Source organism: Bombina bombina, chromosome 3 (genome assembly GCF_027579735.1).
Source record: "Bombina bombina isolate aBomBom1 chromosome 3, aBomBom1.pri, whole genome shotgun sequence".
NCBI lineage: Eukaryota > Metazoa > Chordata > Amphibia > Anura > Bombinatoridae > Bombina > Bombina bombina.
In genome coordinates, this window is record NC_069501.1 from 361,005,240 (window position 1) to 361,024,561 (window position 19,322).

The 19,322-nt window shown below is 42.1% G+C and overlaps 1 protein-coding gene across 1 annotated transcript in view; it reads left to right on the forward strand.

Moving 5' to 3' along the window:
* Positions 1 to 19,322, forward strand: part of USP9X (ubiquitin specific peptidase 9 X-linked) — a gene marked incomplete in the record, with an annotated part of 1,177,890 nt that overhangs the window by 952,512 nt on the left and 206,056 nt on the right. Inside the window, 1 exon segment of the mRNA XM_053706481.1 lies at positions 4,197 to 4,417. Within this exon segment, the coding sequence (XP_053562456.1) occupies positions 4,197 to 4,417 (221 nt within the window).

Sequence of the window (19,322 nt, forward strand, 5' to 3'; positions counted from 1 at the left end):
AGACGGTTTGGATAAAGGATTATCTGCGAGTTCTCTAAAGGGACAGATTTCTGCTTTATCTGTCTTACTACACAAACGACTGGCAGCTGTGCCAGATGTTCAAGCATTTGTTCAGGCTCTGGTTAGGATCAAGCCTGTTTACAGACCTTTGACTCCTCCCTGGAGTCTAAATCTAGTTCTTTCAGTTCTTCAAGGGTTTCCGTTTCAACCTCTACATTCCATAGATATTAAGTTATTATCTTGGAAAGTTTTGTTTTTGGTTGCTATTTCTTCTGCTAGAAGAGTTTCAGAGTTATCTGCTCTGCAGTGTACTCCGCCCTATCTGGTGTTCCATTCAGATAAGGTTGTTTTGCGTACTAAGCCTGGTTTTCTTCCAAAGGTTGTTTCCAACAAGAATATTAACCAGGAGATAGTTGTACCTTCTTTGTGTCCGAAACCAGTTTCAAAGAAGGAACGTTTGCTACACAATTTAGATGTAGTCCGTGCTCTAAAATTCTACTTAGAAGCTACAAAAGAATTCAGACAAACATCTTCTCTGTTTGTCGTCTATTCTGGTAAAAGGAGAGGTCAAAAAGCAACTTCTACCTCTCTTTCCTTTTGGCTTAAAAGCATCATCCGATTGGCTTATGAGACTGCCGGACGGCAGCCTCCTGAAAGAATCACAGCTCACTCCACTAGGGCTGTGGCTTCCACATGGGCCTTCAAGAACGAGGCTTCTGTTGATCAGATATGTAAGGCAGCGACTTGGTCTTCACTGCACACTTTTGCCAAATTTTACAAATTTGATACTTTTGCTTCTTCGGAGGCTATTTTTGGGAGAAAGGTTTTGCAAGCCGTGGTGCCTTCCGTTTAGGTAACCTGATTTGCTCCCTCCCTTCATCCGTGTCCTAAAGCTTTGGTATTGGTTCCCACAAGTAAGGATGACGCCGTGGACCGGACACACCAATGTTGGAGAAAACAGAATTTATGCTTACCTGATAAATTACTTTCTCCAACGGTGTGTCCGGTCCACGGCCCGCCCTGGTTTTTTTAATCAGGTCTGATGAATTATTTTCTCTAACTACAGTCACCACGGTACCATATGGTTTCTCCTATATTTTTCCTCCTGTCCGTCGGCGAATGACTGGGGTGGGCGGAGCCTAGGAGGGACTATATGGCCAGCTTTGCTGGGACTCTTTGCCATTTCCTGTTGGGGAAGAGATATTCCCACAAGTAAGGATGACGCCGTGGACCGGACACACCGTTGGAGAAAGTAATTTATCAGGTAAGCATAAAATACTGGGGAATTTTGTACATTTCATGCCCTATTTTCTTCAGTGACCATTTGATACACTAGATACATTTGCGGCAACGTATGTTAGTTTGTAGCAAATAATATCCATTTAAGCTATTCTAATTCAACATATTCACCCCGAGCAGCAGGTTACACACAGCAACTGCTACACTGGTGACCTAACAAAAGGCACTCACCATATCTTATTTCTGAATCTAAGGTTTATACCTAATATCAATGGGCCCTATATACTTATAACCTAACAATTACCAGTAACAATACTGGGAATAATAATTATAGCGCAACCTTCGCTTAGTTTGGGAATAAAACACTAATACATTTAAGTGTGTGCAGGGACAGCTAATTAATGCACTAATACCCAGCACATCTAATTATATAGTGTTTTGCCTATCTCTCTTTGTGCAGACTTGCCTTTACGGAGGACTAACTAATTCAGCAGTTATTTTTTCTTGCTGTCTATAGCCTATCGTATACTGCCAGGGATCAATATTAAAATACTATAACAGTCAAGATCCCTTGTCAGTAAATAAATTTTGAGTCTTAGAGTGCTATTTGATATACCAACCATATTACCTGAGTTCCAGCTAGTTTTAATTGTATGTGTGTGTGTGCATGAGTATGAGTCCAGTCGGACTTTAAAATATTTTTCACCAATAAAGTTATTTAGTATAAATGAGCATGTTTGTATGATTTTATTCATATATTTACTTATCCTTTTTTTGTCTGACCTTAATTTTTAGTGGGTTGAATTATTATATAACCCAGCAACCTGCAGTCTTTCTCTTTGTGTTGCAAATCTCTCTGCACACATTTTTGTACATTTTCATGTATATTATTGCATAAGGTTCTGGAATTCTGGGACTATAAGTATTATACAAGGTGATTTAGCCACTGAATTAAAGAATTATAACCCACTTCCTTTCCCTCTCCATCCCCAGTCAAGCATAAATTCTGTTTTTTCCACTTGCAGCTTTAACAGTTCACAGAGCATTTACTCTGATGAGTTGAAGAAATGTTGAGGTAAAAAATCTTCCCTATTTACATAGACGATATATAGGTGATATTTTCATATCAGCTTTTTACAGTTATGCTGCATCACTTTCAAGTGATTTAGCATATAAGTATTATGTCCCATTAACAATTTTTTTTTTTTAATATGATTGCATTTGATAGCTAAATGGCGGCATGAAATATACCAAAATAGGCCTAGATCAATACCTTGGGTTGTCTACTTTGAAAATATTTATATTTTGGGATTTTATAAAAAAAAATATTTTAGTAATTTTACAAAATAATAATAATCCAGACAATAACAATAGGTTGTCCAGCAACTATGTTGCTTGGCCACCTAATATTATCATATAATATGAAATGTGAAAAATAATAAATCAACAATTAAATAATGCTAAGGAAAAAACCTTAATAAAGGCAAACATGCAAGCCTAGGTATCATGCTATACCAGTGACCGGTCACTGAAAGGGAACTAGGACTCCCGGGAGTGATAGAAATAATCATATGCTGTCCATTCGGAAGATGAATTAAGGTTGGGAATCATCATAGGATGTTAAATTTATAAAGTCTCCATTGTCAATGGACGTCCGTAAAAATGAACAGTCATAAAGTAAAACACTTCTGAGTCCATAAAAGAAAAAAGGAGCTTGAATAAATAAGGTCACCAAGGATTAAACCCGTCAAGCTTTGTCAGTATTGAATGCTGTTAGCTCTTTTTCTATATTTTAAGTATTTTTTTAAATAATCTTTTCTTTAGAAACTTAGACCAGTGATCCCCCGCCCGCAGCTCCTCTGTACTTATCTCATCAATGAGGAAACCAGCTTCCTCCAATCATTGCTTGCCCCCCCCCCCCCCCCCCCCGAGCGTCCATCTTGTGAGACCATGCTGTGATTGGAGGAAGCCAGTTTCGTAATTGAATGGCTAAATACAGAGGAGCTGCGGGCGAAGGATCACAATCTGTGTTTGCTAAAGAAAAGGTAAGTATTTAAAAAAAAATTATGCTGCAATGTAAAGTTTCATGAATGAAAGTGCCCCTGTTTTTAATAGTATTTTAAAAAACTGGGCACTCTTTCATGAAACTTTACATTCACTTTAAGATTTGTAAAAGTTGAACTCTATGGACTTTTGTCTTTTTTTTAACCTCATCTACTATGTTAGAAGTTTGCCCAGGAAAAGAAGAGTAGCTTATTAAACGTGCTAAAAGGTACATCAAAGTGCAAAAAAAGAAAATGCTCTAATATTTTACATCATTTTATCATTGCACTGTTGCTTGCATATAACTGTTTAACCCCAGTGTATGGGTTAAACAGATAAAGTCAGCTCCAGAGCAGCAATGCACTGCTGGGAACTATCGTGTAACACATCTGTGGAGACCAAAACTAGAGCAGACATCCTGAAATTTGGCCCTCAAGAGGTTTTGGTACTAAATCTCCCATGATGCTCAGCCAGCTGATATGCTGGCTAAGCATCATGGGAAATGTAGTTCTAAAACCTCTGGGGGGCCAAGTTTGAGGATGTCTGAACTAGAATGTTGCCACCAATCACCAGCTTAGCTATCATTAGTGCATTGCTACTCCTGAGCCTACCTAGGTATACTTTTCAACAACATATACCAAGAGAACAAAGTCAGTTTGTCAATAGAAGTTGAAAAATGTCTTAAAATTCCATACTTTTTTTATCCATGAAAATTTAATAAAAACTCTTTATAATTTGTTATAAAATGTCCATTTGTTTAGTATGATGCAAATTGTGAATAGAATAATTACAGTAGTTGTTTGACATTATATTAAGTGCTGAATGTAATTTGCAATATTACAAATAACATACATTGTGTGTGTCCTGGTTGTAGAAAGCTTAACAAGTTTACCATTTTCCCTTCATCTCTAAAGGTTGTGAAGCTCTTACAGAATGGGAATATCTTCCTCCTGTTGGACCTCGACCTAACAAAGGCTTTGTTGGCCTTAAAAATGCTGGTGCTACGTGTTACATGAATTCTGTAATACAACAGTTGTATATGATTCCAGCCATCAGGAATGGAATTTTGGCTATTGAAGGCACTGGCAGTGATGTTGACGATGACATGTCTGGAGATGAAAAACAGGACAATGAGGTAATACATAAATTTTCTAGCCACATAGTACACTCTACTACTAAATTATGTTGTGTTAGAAACCTAGAAATAATGCATCTCTTTCTGGTAATGATATTTGACTGTTCAGAGAAAAAGGGATTTTTATAAAGACCTCCTGCCACTTGGACGTTTATTAAAGTTTCACTCTTCTTATTTCCCATTAGCCATGCCAGTTTATAAGAAATATTCTGTAGATTTCACCAAAAGCTTAAAAAATGGATATTAAGTTTAAACTACAACCTTGTTGTGCCTATTGGTGGAAAAATAAATAAAAGATAACATGGTATGACTAAGTGGCTGATAAAAAAAATTAAAAAAAATATTTAACCGTTGGATTAAAGATTTTGCAAGTGGCAATAGGAAAATGTAAAACCGAATATAAATTTGACATACTTTTATTGGCGCATATCAGCACTGGTAAGCATATGTCATGACCACTGGCAAAAGTAGAAATGCTTCCCAGAAGTCTGAATTTGTGGGAAACACAACCCTTACATATGCTTCCATGCTTCAGTCTGTTCCCAGTTTACTCCTTACTTTGGAATAAGGTTGGCGGAGCTGGCTGTATGCACAGATAAAGTAAGGTTTAATCCCTCTCAGTACAACATGTTCTCTACTGCAAAGGACTGTCAGTTTGTAAATGGTCCTAACATACAGACACCATGGATATACATGGGGTTTGCCCAAAGAACATATGAACTGTAACTTTCTGTTAGCATGCCCTACTAAGTTATGTTTACTCATTCAGGATGATCCTGCAACAATAGACAGGATAGTATTAGGGATTCTCAGGCTTGTTAATGATCTGTGCTAGGCTTAAAGGGACAGTATACACTCATTTTCATATAACTGCATGTAATAGACACTACTATAAAGAATAAGATGCACAGATACTGATATAAAAATCCAGTATAAAACTGTTTAAAAACTTACTTAGAAGCTGTCACTTTGGCTCTGTTGAAAAGGTAGCTGGAAAGCCCACTGCAAGTGGCAAATAAGACACTCCCCCCCCCCCCCCCCCTTCTTTTGCATATGAAAAGACCCTTTACACAAACAGGAGCAAGCTGGAGTAGGTAGTCGAGCGTATTCACATAAAACTTTGGGGCTTGGTTAGGAGTCTGAAAATCAGAGCAATGTTATTTAAAAATAAGCAAAACTATACATTAATTAAAAAAAAAAATTTATGGGCTATATAAATAGATTATCTACAAAACATTTATGCAAAGAAAAAATGAGTGTATAATGTCCCTTTAATGTCTACTGTACCCTGTTCCTATGCATTATTTGCATATCCTGTACCAGAATACATGCTGGGATTTGACTTGTGTGTTGCTTTTATTTGTAGTTTTGAGGTTAGTAGGTTTGTATTTATGAATGCTTAACATATTCCTGTTGTGTTTTTGTAGCTTTTGGCTAGTTATTTTCACAAATTTATGCAGCCTTCCTTTTAAATATTTGATATTTTTTTCTGTACAGTGTTTTATAGCAGTTTTACCCCCTACTATTTGTATAATCACTCCCATACACAAAACCCAAATTTATTTAACCAGATTGTGAGAGTCCATGAGCCATCACGTGTGGGAATATTCCCCTCCTGCCCACTAGGACGATGCAAAAGACACTCCAATGGTCATTTTTTTAGCCTCCTTGGTGAGTGAGGTGAAAGTGAAGTGCAAGATCTACTCACTGTCTGAAAGGGGATCCACTAACCGAGCTGATGCCCGAATCCTCCTCACAGTAACCAGTCGGCATTACTGGGGCATACAAGGAGATATCAACCAGGCAGTTAAAGGTCTTTTCTCCAACATTGGTGTGTCCGGTCCACGGCGTCATCCATAACTTGTGGGAATACCTCTTCCCCAACAGGAAATGGCAAAGAGTACAGCAAAAGCTGTCCATATAGTCCCTCCTAGGCTCCGCCCACCCCAGTCATTCTCTTTGCCGTTGCACAGGCAACATCTCCACGGAGATGGTGAAGAGTATGTGGTGTTTAGTTGTAGTTTTTTATTCTACTATCAAGAGTTTGTAATTTTAAAATAGTGCTGGTATGTACTATTTACTCTGAAACAGAAAAAGATGAAGAATTCTGTTTGTGAGAGGAATATGATTTTAGCAGCAGTAACTAAAATCGTTTGCTGTTTCCACATAGGACTGTTGAGATGAAATAACTTCAGTTGGGGGAAACAGTTAGCAGACTTTTCTGCTTAAGGTATGACTAGCCATTTTTCTAACAAGACTGTGTAATGCTGGAAGGCTGTCATTTCCCCTCATGGGGACCGGTAAGCCATTTTCTTAGTCTAAAACAAACTGAATAAAGGGCTTAATGTGGGCTATAAAACTGGTAGACATTTTTATGGGCAAGATCGATTGCTTTATTTGGGCATTTTATAAAGCTTGATGTTGATATTCACACTTATAAATTTTGGGGAACGTTTTTTTAACGTCAGGCACTGGTTTAGACACCTTTTCAGTCAGGAAGGGCCTTCCCTGTAGTAGGCTGAGCCTCATTTTCGCGCCATTACTGCACAGTTACTTTTGAGAGCAGGACATGCAGCTGCATGTGTGTGGGTCTGAAAGTAGTTGAAAAGGTTCCTAGAAGGCTTCATTTGGTATCGTATACCCCCTGGGTTTGGTAAAGTCGCAGCAAAGGCTGTAGCTGGGACTGTAGAGGGGTTAAAACTGTAACCGGCTCCGGTTTCTTCATTTTAAGGGTTAAAGGTCTCAAATTTGGGGTGCAATGCTTTGAATGCTTTAAGACACTGTGGTGAAAATTTGGTTAAATTTGAACAATTCCTTCATAGTTTTTAAAATATTCAGTAATAAAGTGTGCACTGTTTAAAATTTAAAGAGACAGTAACGGTTTTGTTTAAAAACGGTTTTTGTACTTTATTGACAAGTTTAAGCCTGTTTAACATGTCTGTGCCTTCAGATAAGCTATGTTCTGTATGTATGGAAGCCAATGTGTCTCCCCCTTCAAAATTGTGTGATAATTGTGCCATAGCGTCCAAACAAAGTAAGGACAGTACTGCCACAGATAGTAAAGTTGCCCAAGATGATTCATCAGATGAAGGGAGTAGACATAGTTCTACATCATCTCCTTCTGTGTCTACACCAGTTTTGCCCACGCAGGAGGCCCCTAGTACTTCTAGCGCGCCAATGCTTATTACTATGCAACAATTGATGGCAGTAATGGATAACTCCATAGCAAATATTTTATCCAAAATGCCTGAATATCAGAGAAAGCGTGATTGCTCTGTTTTAAACACTGTAGAGCAGGAGGGCGCTGATGATAATTGCTCTGTCATACCCTCACACCAATCTGAAGGGGCCATGAGGGAGGTTTTGTCAGATGGGGAAATTTCAGATTCAGGTAGAATTTCTCAACAGGCAGAACCTGATGTTGTGACATTTAAATTTAAATTAGAGCATCTCCGCGCACTGCTTAAGGAGGTGTTATCTACTCTGGATGATTGTGACAACCTGGTCATTCCAGAAAAATTGTCCAAGATGGACAAGTTCCTAGAGGTCCCGGTGCACCCCGACGCTTTTCCTATACCCAAGCGGGTGGCGGACATAGTGAATAAGGAGTGGGAGAAGCCCAGCATACCTTTTGTTCCCCCTCCTATATTTAAGAAATTATTTCCTATGGTCGACCCCAGAAAGGACTTATGGCAGACAGTCCCTAAGGTCGAGGGGGCAGTTTCTACACTAGCCAAACGCACTACTATTCCTATCGAGGATAATTGTGCTTTCAAAGATCCTATGGATAAAAAATTGGAGGGTTTGCTTAAAAAGATTTTTGTACAGCAAGGTTACCTCCTGCAACCTATTTCGTGCATTATTCCAGTCACTACAGCAGCGTGGTTCTGGTTCGAAGAACTAGAAAAGTCGCTCAGTAGAGAGACTCCGTATGAGGAGGTTATGGACAGGGTTCACGCACTTAAGTTAGCTAATTCCTTTATTTTAGATGCCGCTTTGCAGTTAGCTAGATTAGCGGCGAAAAATTCTGGGTTTGCAATTGTGACGCGCAGAGCGCTCTGGCTAAAGTCTTGGTCAGCGGATGTATCTTCCAAGACAAAATTGCTTAATATCCCTTTCAAGGGTAAAACTCTTTTTGGGCCAGAATTGAAAGAGATTATCTCAGACATCACTGGAGGTAAGGGCCACGCCCTCCCACAAGATAGGCCTTTCAAAGCCAAGAATAAGTCTAATTTTCGTTCCTTTCGCAATTTCAGGAACGGACCGGCCTCCAACTCTGCAGCCTCTACACAAGAGGGTAATGCTTTGCATACCAAACCAGCTTGGAAACCGATGCAAGGCTGGAACAAGGGTAAGCAGGCCAAGAAACCTGCTGCTGCTAACAAAACAGCATGAAGGAGTAGCCCCCGATCTGGGACCGGATCTAGTAGGGGGCAGACTCTCTCTCTTCGCTCAGGCTTGGGCAAGAGATGTTCAGGATCCCTGGGCACTAGAAATAGTTTCTCAGGGTTATCTTCTGGAATTCAAGGAACTACCCCCAAGGGGAAGGTTCCACATGTCTCACTTATCTTCAAACCAAATAAAGAGACAGGCATTCTTACATTGTGTAGAAGACCTGTTAAAAATGGGAGTGATACACCCAGTTCCAACCGTGGAACAAGGAATGGGGTTTTACTCAAATCTGTTTGTGGTTCCCAAAAAAGAGGGAACTTTCAGACCAATTCTGGATTTAAAGATCCTAAACAAATTTCTCAGAGTGCCATCGTTCAAAATGGAAACCATTCGAACGATTTTACCTACAATCCAGGAGGGTCAATTTATGACTACCGTGGATCTAAAGGATGCGTATCTACATATTCCTATCCACAAAGATCATCATCAGTTCCTAAGGTTCGCCTTTCTGGACAAACATTACCAGTTTGTGGCTCTCCCATTCGGGCTAGCCACTGCTCCAAGGATTTTCACAAAGGTACTCGGGTCCCTTCTAGCGGTTCTAAGACCAAGGGGCCATTGCAGTGGCACCTTACTTGGACGACATTCTGATACAAGCGTCGTCTCTTTCAAAGGCAAAGGCTCACACAGACATCGTTCTGGCCTTTCTCAGATCTCACGGATGGAAAGTGAACATAGAAAAAAGTTCCCTGTCTCCGTCGACAAGAGTTCCTTTCTTGGGGACAATAATAGATTCTTTAGAAATGAAGATTTTCCTGACATATGTCAGAAAGTCAAAGCTTCTAAACGCTTGTCAAGTTCTTCACTCTATTCTACGGCCTTCCATAGCTCAGTGCATGGAAGTAGTAGGGTTGATGGTTGCAGCAATGGACATAGTTCCTTTTGCTCAAATTCATCTAAGACCATTACAACTGTGCATGCTCAAACAGTGGAATGGGGACTATACAGACTTGTCCCCAGTGGTTCAAGTAGATCAGAAGACCAGAGACTCACTCCGTTGGTGGCTGACCCAGGATCACCTGTCCCAGGGAATGAGCTTCCGCAGACCAGAGTGGGTCATCGTCACGACCGACGCCAGTCTATTAGGCTGGGGCGCGGTCTGGGACTCCCTGAAAGCTCAGGGCCTATGGTCTCGGGAAGAGTCTCTTCTCCTGATAAACATTCTGGAACTGAGAGCGATATTCAATGCTCTCCAGGCTTGGCCTCAACTAGCAAAGGCCAGATTCATAACATTCCAATCAGACAACATGACGACTGTTGCTTACATCAATCATCAGGGGGGAACAAGGAGTTCCCTGGCGATGAGAGAAGTTACCAAAATCATAAAATGGGCAGAGGATCACTCCTGCCACCTATCTGCGATCCACATCCCAGGAGTGGAAAACTGGGAGGCGGAAAATCTGAGTCGTCAGACATTCCATCCGGGGGAGTGGGAACTCCACCCGGAGATCTTTGCCCAGTTGACTCAATTGTGGGGCATTCCAGACATGGATCTAATGGCGTCTCGTCAGAACTTCAAGGTTCCTTGCTACGGGTCCAGATCCAGGGATCCCAAGGCGACTCTAGTGGATGCATTAGTAACGCCTTGGACCTTCAACCTAGCTTATGTGTTTCCACCGTTTCCTCTCATTTCCAGGCTGGTAGCCAGGATCAAGCAGGAGAGGGCCTCGGTGATCTTGATAGCTCCTGCGCAGGACTTGGTATGCAGACCTGGTGAATATGTCATCGGCTCCACCATGGAAGCTACCTTTTGAGACAGGATCTTCTAGTACAAGGTCCATTCGAACATCCAAATCTAGTTTCCCTTCAGCTAACGGCCTGGAAATTGAACGCTAGATTTTATCTAAGCGTGGGTTTTCGGATTCTGTAATAGATACTCTGATACAAGCCAGAAAACCTGTAACTAGGAAGATTTACCATAAAATATGGAAAAAATATATCTGTTGGTGTGAATCCAAGGGATTCTCATGGAGTAAGATCAAAATTCCTAGGATCCTTTCTTTTCTCCAAGAAGGTTTGGATAAGGGATTATCAGCGAGTTCTCTAAAGGGACAGATTTCTGCTTTATCTGTCTTATTACACAAACGACTGGCAGCTGTGCCTGATGTTCAAGCTTTTGTTCAGGCTTTGGTCAGGATCAAGCCTGTTTACAGACCTTTGACTCCTCCCTGGAGTCTGAATTTAGTTCTTTCAGTTCTTCAAGGGGTTCCGTTTGAACCTCTACATTCCATAGATATCAAGACGTTATCTTGGAAAGTTCTGTTTTTGGTTGCTATCTCTTCTGCTAGAAGAGTTTCTGAGTTATCTGCTCTGCAGTGTAATCCGCCCTATCTGGAGTTCCATTCAGATAAGGTTGTTTTGCGTACTAAACCTGGTTTCCTTCCAAAGGTTGTTTCCAACAAGAATATTAACCAGGAAATAGTTGTGCCTTCTTTCTCCAACATAGGTGTGTCCGGTCCACGGCGTCATCCTTACTTGTGGGATATTCTCCTCCCCAACAGGAAATGGCAAAGAGCCCAGCAAAGCTGGTCACATGATCCCTCCTAGGCTCCGCCTTCCCCAGTCATTCTCTTTGCCGTTGTACAGGCAACATCTCCACGGAGATGGCTTAGAGTTTTTTAGTCACGCCCTTCCTCAGGATAGGTCTTTCAAGGCCAAAAATAAACCTAATTTTCGTCCCTTTCGCAGAAACGGACCAGCCCCAAGTGCTACGTCCTCTAAGCAAGAGGGTAATACTTCTCAAGCCAAGCCAGCCTGGAGACCAATGCAAGGCTGGAACAAAGGAAAGCAGGCCAAGAAACCTGCCACTGCTACCAAGACAGCATGAGATGTTGGCCCCCGATCCGGGACCGGATCTGGTGGGGGGCAGACTCTCTCTCTTCGCTCAGGCTTGGGCAAGAGATGTTCTGGATCCTTGGGCACTAGAAATAGTCTCCCAAGGTTATCTTCTGGAATTCAAGGGGCTTCCCCCAAGGGGGAGGTTCCACAGGTCTCAATTGTCTTCAGACCACATAAAAAAACAGGCATTCTTACATTGTGTAGAAGACCTGTTAAAAATGGGAGTGATTCATCCTGTTCCATTAGGAGAACAAGGGATGGGGTTCTACTCCAATCTGTTCGTAGTTCCCAAAAAAGACGGAACATTCAGACCAATCTTAGATCTCAAGATCCTAAACAAGTTTCTCAAGGTTCCATCGTTCAAAATGGAAACCATTCGAACAATTCTTCCTTCCATCCAGGAAGGTCAATTCATGACCACGGTGGATTTAAAGGATGCGTATCTACATATTCCTATCCACAAGGAACATCATCGGTTCCTAAGGTTCGCATTCCTGGACAAGCATTACCAGTTTGTGGCACTTCCGTTCGGATTAGCCACTGCTCCAAGAATTTTCACAAAGGTACTAGGGTCCCTTCTAGCGGTGCTAAGACCAAGGGGCATTGCAGTAGTACCTTACTTGGACGACATTCTGATTCAAGCGTTGTCCCTTCCTCAAGCAAAGGCTCACACGGACATTGTCCTGGCCTTTCTCAGATCTCACGGGTGGAAAGTGAACGTAGAAAAAAGTTCTCTATCTCCGTCAACAAGGGTTCCCTTCTTAGGAACAATAATAGACTCCTTAGAAATGAGGATTTTTCTGACAGAGGCCAGAAAATCAAAACTTCTAAACTCTTGTCAAATACTTCATTCTGTTCCTCTTCCTTCCATAGCGCAGTGCATGGAAGTAATAGGTTTGATGGTAGCGGCAATGGACATAGTTCCTTTTGCGCGAATTCATCTAAGACCATTACAACTGTGCATGCTCAGTCAGTGGAATGGGGACTATACAGACTTGTCTCCGACGATACAAGTAGATCAGAGGACCAGAGATTCACTCCGTTGGTGGCTGTCCCTGGACAACCTGTCACAGGGGATGAGCTTCCGCAGACCAGAGTGGGTCATTGTCACGACCGACGCCAGTCTGGTGGGCTGGGGCACGGTCTGGGGACCCCTGAAAGCTCAGGGTCTTTGGTCTCGGGAAGAATCTCTTCTCCCGATAAATATTCTGGAACTGAGAGCGATATTCAATGCTCTCAAGGCTTGGCCTCAGCTAGCAAAGGCCAAGTTCATACGGTTTCAATCAGACAACATGACGACTGTTGCGTACATCAACCATCAGGGGGGAACAAGGAGTTCCCTGGCGATGGAAGAAGTGACCAAAATCATTCAATGGGCGGAGACTCACTCCTGCCACTTGTCTGCAATCCACATCCCAGGAGTGGAAAATTGGGAAGCGGATTTTCTGAGTCGTCAGACATTTCATCCGGGGGAGTGGGAACTCCATCCGGAAATCTTTGCCCAAATTACTCAATTGTGGGGCATTCCAGACATGGATCTGATGGCCTCTCGTCAGAACTTCAAGGTTCCTGGCTACGGGTCCAGATCCAGGGATCCCAAGGCGACTCTAGTAGATGCACTAGTAGCACCTTGGACCTTCAAACTAGCTTATGTATTCCCGCCGTTTCCTCTCATCCCCAGGCTGGTAGCCAGGATCAATCAGGAGAGGGCATCAGTGATCTTGATAGCTCCTGCGAGGCCACGCAGGACTTGGTATGCAGACCTGGTGAATATGTCATCGGCTCCACCATGGAAGCTACCTTTGAGACGAGACCTTCTTGTTCAAGGTCCGTTCGAACATCCGAATCTGGTCTCACTCCAACTGACTGCTTGGAGATTGAACGCTTGATCTTATCAAAGCGAGGGTTCTCAGATTCTGTCATTGATACTCTTGTTCAGGCCAGAAAGCCTGTAACTAGAAAAATTTACCACAAAATATGGAAAAAATATATCTGTTGGTGTGAATCTAAAGGATTCCCTTGGGACAAGGTAAAAATTCCTAAGATTCTATCCTTTCTTCAAGAAGGTTTGGAGAAAGGATTATCTGCAAGTTCCTTGAAGGGACAGATTTCTGCCTTGTCTGTGTTACTTCACAAAAAGCTGGCAGCTGTGCCAGATGTTCAAGCCTTTGTTCAGGCTCTGGTTAGAATCAAGCCTGTTTACAAACCTTTGACTCCTCCTTGGAGTCTCAATTTAGTTCTTTCAGTTCTTCAGGGGGTTCCGTTTGAACCCTTACATTCCGTTGATATTAAGTTATTATCTTGGAAAGTTTTGTTTTTGGTTGCAATTTCTTCTGCTAGAAGAGTTTCAGAATTATCTGCTCTGCAGTGTTCTCCTCCTTATCTGGTGTTCCATGCAGATAAGGTGGTTTTACGTACTAAACCTGGTTTTCTTCCGAAAGTTGTTTCTAACAAAAACATTAACCAGGAGATAGTCGTGCCTTCTTTGTGTCCGAATCCAGTTTCAAAGAAGGAACGTTTGTTGCACAATTTGGATGTTGTTCGTGCTCTAAAATTCTATTTAGATGCTACAAAGGATTTTAGACAAACATCTTCCTTGTTTGTTGTTTATTCTGGTAAAAGGAGAGGTCAAAAAGCAACTTCTACCTCTCTCTCTTTTTGGATTAAAAGCATCATCAGATTGGCTTACGAGACTGCCGGACGGCAGCCTCCTGAAAGAATCACAGCTCATTCCACTAGGGCTGTGGCTTCCACATGGGCCTTCAAGAACGAGGCTTCTGTTGATCAGATATGTAAGGCAGCGACTTGGTCTTCACTGCACACTTTTACTAAATTTTACAAGTTTGATACTTTTGCTTCTTCTGAGGCTATTTTTGGGAGAAAGGTTTTGCAAGCCGTGGTGCCTTCCATCTAGGTGACCTGATTTGCTCCCTCCCTTCATCCGTGTCCTAAAGCTTTGGTATTGGTTCCCACAAGTAAGGATGACGCCGTGGACCGGACACACCTATGTTGGAGAAAACAGAATTTATGTTTACCTGATAAATTACTTTCTCCAACGGTGTGTCCGGTCCACGGCCCGCCCTGGTTTTTTAATCAGGTCTGATAATTTATTTTCTTTAACTACAGTCACCACGGTATCATATGGTTTCTCCTATGCAAATATTCCTCCTTTACGTCGGTCGAATGACTGGGGAAGGCGGAGCCTAGGAGGGATCATGTGACCAGCTTTGCTGTGCTCTTTGCCATTTCCTGTTGGGGAGGAGAATATCCCACAAGTAAGGATGACGCCGTGGACCGGACACACCGTTGGAGAAAGTAATTTATCAGGTAAACATAAATTCTGTTTTGTGTCCGAATCCAGTTTCAAAGAAGGAACGTTTGTTACACAATCTAGATGTAGTTTGTGCTTTAAAGTTCTATTTAGAAGCTACAAAGGATTTCAGACAAACGTCTTCTCTGTTTGTCGTTTATTCTGGCAAGAGGAGAGGTCAAAAAGCTACTGCTACCTCTTTCCTTTTGGCTGAAAAGCATCATCCGATTGGCTTATGAGACTGCCGGACGGCAGCCTCCTGAACGCATCACAGCTCACTCTACTAGGGCTGTGCCTTCCACATGGGCCTTCAAGAACGAGGCTTCTGTTGATCAGATATGTAAGGCAGCGACTTGGTCTTCCCTGCACACTTTTGCCAAATTCTACAAATTTGATACTTTTGTTTCTTCGGAGGCTATTTTTGGGAGAAAGGTTTTGCAAGCCGTGGTGCCTTCCGTTTAGGCAACCTGATTGGCTCCCTCCCTTCATCCGTGTCCTAAAGCTTTGGTATTGGTTCCCACAAGTTATGGATGACGCCGTGGACCGGACACACCAATGTTGGAGAAAACAGAATTTATGCTTATCTGATAAATTACTTTCTCCAACGGTGTGTCCGGTCCACGGCCCGCCCTGGTTTTTTTAATCAGGTTTGATTCATTTATTTCTTTAACTACAGTCACCACGGCACCTTATAGTTTCTCCTGTTTTTTCTCCTGTCCGTCGGTCGAATGACTGGGGTGGGCGGAGCCTAGGAGGGACTATATGGACAGCTTTTGCTGTACTCTTTGCCATTTCCTGTTGGGGAAGAGATATTCCCACAAGTTATGGATGACGCCGTGGACCGGACACACCGTTGGAGAAAGTAATTTATCAGGTAAGCATAAATTCTGTTTTTTCAGTGAAAAATATTGCAGACCTCCCATGGGAAATGTGGACTTGTCCATTAATCCACTGGGTTGTAGATCCTGTAACATTAAGATCCTTGGCATCATGCTTGCTCTGCTTAGGATGGGTTCGTCTTTTGGAAACAAGTTTCTGGAGCTGACATAAGCCCATTGGAGGTAGGTGCTGATTGGTAAGTACCTGCACCTTACAAGCCCACTGACTATTAGAATAAACATTTACACATGATTCACATAGTTTGGGGGCGTATATTATACACCATACATCTTATTGTAGCAGTTTTAGCACTTTTATGCACTTTTAAAAAATGTTATTTGAAGTTGCTTTAAACTTAGTGCACTCAAATTTTACTTCTGAGCTATGTAGTATATGTTTTATTTCATCAGCACTAGTAGTGCAGGCGCACCAAGGGTTATTAAATTTAGCCCTCTCTTTCTGTGTTGTAATCCTTTCATGTTCCTGTGCCACTGTAACATTCTCGGTGTGTAGGAGGGTTCTCAGGACCGGTGGAAGTGGTAAGGCAGATTTTCTCATCGAGAGCGAAAAAATTCCCTTTTACAAAGAGGCTATTCACTTAAAACCATAAATAGAGCTATCCTTGAGGTAACACATATAGATAGAAATTCTCTCATAAGTGATCAAAATTCGCGTAGAAAAAGGAAGTTTGATACCCAAAACCCAATTTATTTTTTTAACTACTTTTTCTCCGCAATTCAATGATATATGTGGTATTATTACAAAGCATTTACCAATTGTAACAGCAGAGGATAGTCTGAAAGATTGTTTCCAGTAGTTGCAACTTTGTATCGAGTAGAGGCTGTACCATTGGCAACATACTTGCTCCGAGTTCGTTAAGAAAACAGAGGGCTAGTACTAGCAGTTGGCGATCAGTGAAAGGGCATTTTAAATATAATAATGGCAATTGTATAGCCTGTTCATAAACCAAGGTAGGCTCATCGTTTCAATCTAGGAACACACAGAGAGCCTATAATCATAATAGTTGCACTAATTGTCGCAGCTCTTTTGTGGTCTACTTAATTGAATGTACACATTGCCAGGTACAATATACAGGATGTACAACTATGGAAGCGAGGACCCGCATCAGGGAACATCTTAATGACATTAGCAATAGTAATGAATGCTCTGATTTAGAGAGGCATTTTATACATTGTCATAATCAGGATGTTTCTTCCTTCAGTTGGTAGGTGATTGAGATAATTTGCCCCAAGCCAAGATGTGGTGATAGAATTAGCAGATTACTTTACAGAGAGGCTTTTTGGATCTTGCAAATCAGGAAACCAAAGGGCTTAAATATTGATTGAGATGTCATAAATTATTGGCAATGCAAATGACATCCCTTCTGCCCTTTTACTTAGTGTGTTAGTATTTGGAATATCCCACCTCTATGGTTAAAGTTCTCTCCAAACATTGTTGCTTCCTTCTGATTTGAGCTACATTGATTAATGTATACCCGTAGGAGTTACAATGGATCTATATACATACTGACTGCAATATATTCTCTGTTGGTAATAATGCATACCAATAATGCTTTTCGTATATGTATATTCAAATGGGAGTGTTCGCCCATATATTCTTCTCTGCACATGTATGTGTGTGAGTGCAGTTCAACATATTTATAAACTGATTGTAATGCATTTTTTGTAGCACATCTGTTAATCATATATTCCCCCCCCCCCCTTTTTGTACATATACTAATCATATTTCCTTCTTAATATGAGGAGAGTCCACGACTTCATTCCTTACTTGTGGGAAATACAGAACCTGGCCACCAGGAGGAGGCAAAGACACCCCAGCAAAAAAAAGGCTTAAATACCTCCCCCACTTTCCTCATATCCCAGTCATTCTTTGCCTTTTGTCACAGGAGGATGGCGGAGAAGTGTCAGAAGATACGGAGTAGTTCCTTGTGGAGGGGTAGTACCCTTTGGAATGAGACTGGAGTTTTAAGTAGTCTTGTCAGCCTCTCAGTGAGAGAGCATTGACGAATGTTAGGGTCTGGAGATGCAGGGAGAGTCTTTCTGCGAAACCCATTCAGACTCTTATAAACAGCTCCTAAGCAATCAGTGTTGACGAGTTTCACTGCCTGCTTCTATCACTCAAGTCCATGTCAGGAGCGATGCTACAAGACTGTCAAACTTGAGAGGCTGTGTGTCTGTTCCACGGCAGAGATTCCGGTAAGATTGTTTCATTTTTTATACACATTAGGGCGGGATATGGGGGAGGGAATCCCTTAATTGCCTTAATTTTGCACACGTGACGGCGGTTCTCTCCCTCTGAACAGTCAGTGTTCCTGGGATGGTTCCGGGCAGGAGGGGCGGGACATAGACTGGGAAGGAGGTGTGTCTAGCAGGTGATTGGTGGACTGGGAGGCAGCTTAGAAAATACTGTTTCAAATTAAAACACAGTGCATAATAAAGCGGTACTTTATTAGCGTTTTAGCCTCTCAGCTGCCTCCCAGGGACCTCAGTGCATTTTAAACATTAGAACAAGTTAATATTTTCCCTCAGATGTGAAGACGTGAGGCTCACAGGAACTGTAGTGACAGAACAGGAAGTGTTGTGTTGGTGCTAAATTCCAATGGCCTACTCTCATGCTACAGTAACACCAGTCCACCAATCACCTGCTAGAGACACCTCCTTCCCAGTCTCTGTCCCGCCCCTCCTCCCCGGGACCATCCCAGAAACGCTGACTGTTTAGAGGGAGAGGCCCCTCACGTGTGCGCTCAGGATCTTCTCTTCAGTCGCCGCTAAGCCTGTTCACTAGGGGCGAAGGATGTCACTTCTGGGCGGGGCTAAAAATCACGTTCTCTTGCGGTTTTTAAACTGTGGCGATTAATCACGGTTTAAAACCACAAGCGCGATTAATCATGCAGCCATAATACACATATAACGCAAGAAGATAGTCATAGTGTGACTCCTTTTATCTGTTTGGCATCAAGGGTTAATATCTCTGGAAGGGGATTATTGAACAGGGGGGATTTATCGCATAATTTTCTTTATCATGTTTTATGCTGCGACGTGTGAGATGAGGCTCAGGCAGATCTTGGAATGTACAGGTTTTACTTTCGTTTTGGGTAGCTGTGCAGCCTGTTAAACGCGGACCTGCATGGCGCACCATGTGACCAGGTGTGGTCACACTGATTTACTCTTTCCTGACCGTGCGGTTTACCAGAGACAAAGCGGTTTCTCTGTGGGGCCTGGATCATAGGTGGTGATGAGTGCCCCAGCCATTGGGGGTATAAATGTGCCATTTATCTTTTTCTATAGTCCATCTTACTAGCGCAAGCTATGGAGGACCCTGATACGTACTCCCACTTTACCTAAGTCTAATACCTGTCAATCTTGTGAGGAAGCTAAGGTATATCTGCCTGCTCATTTTTGTTCC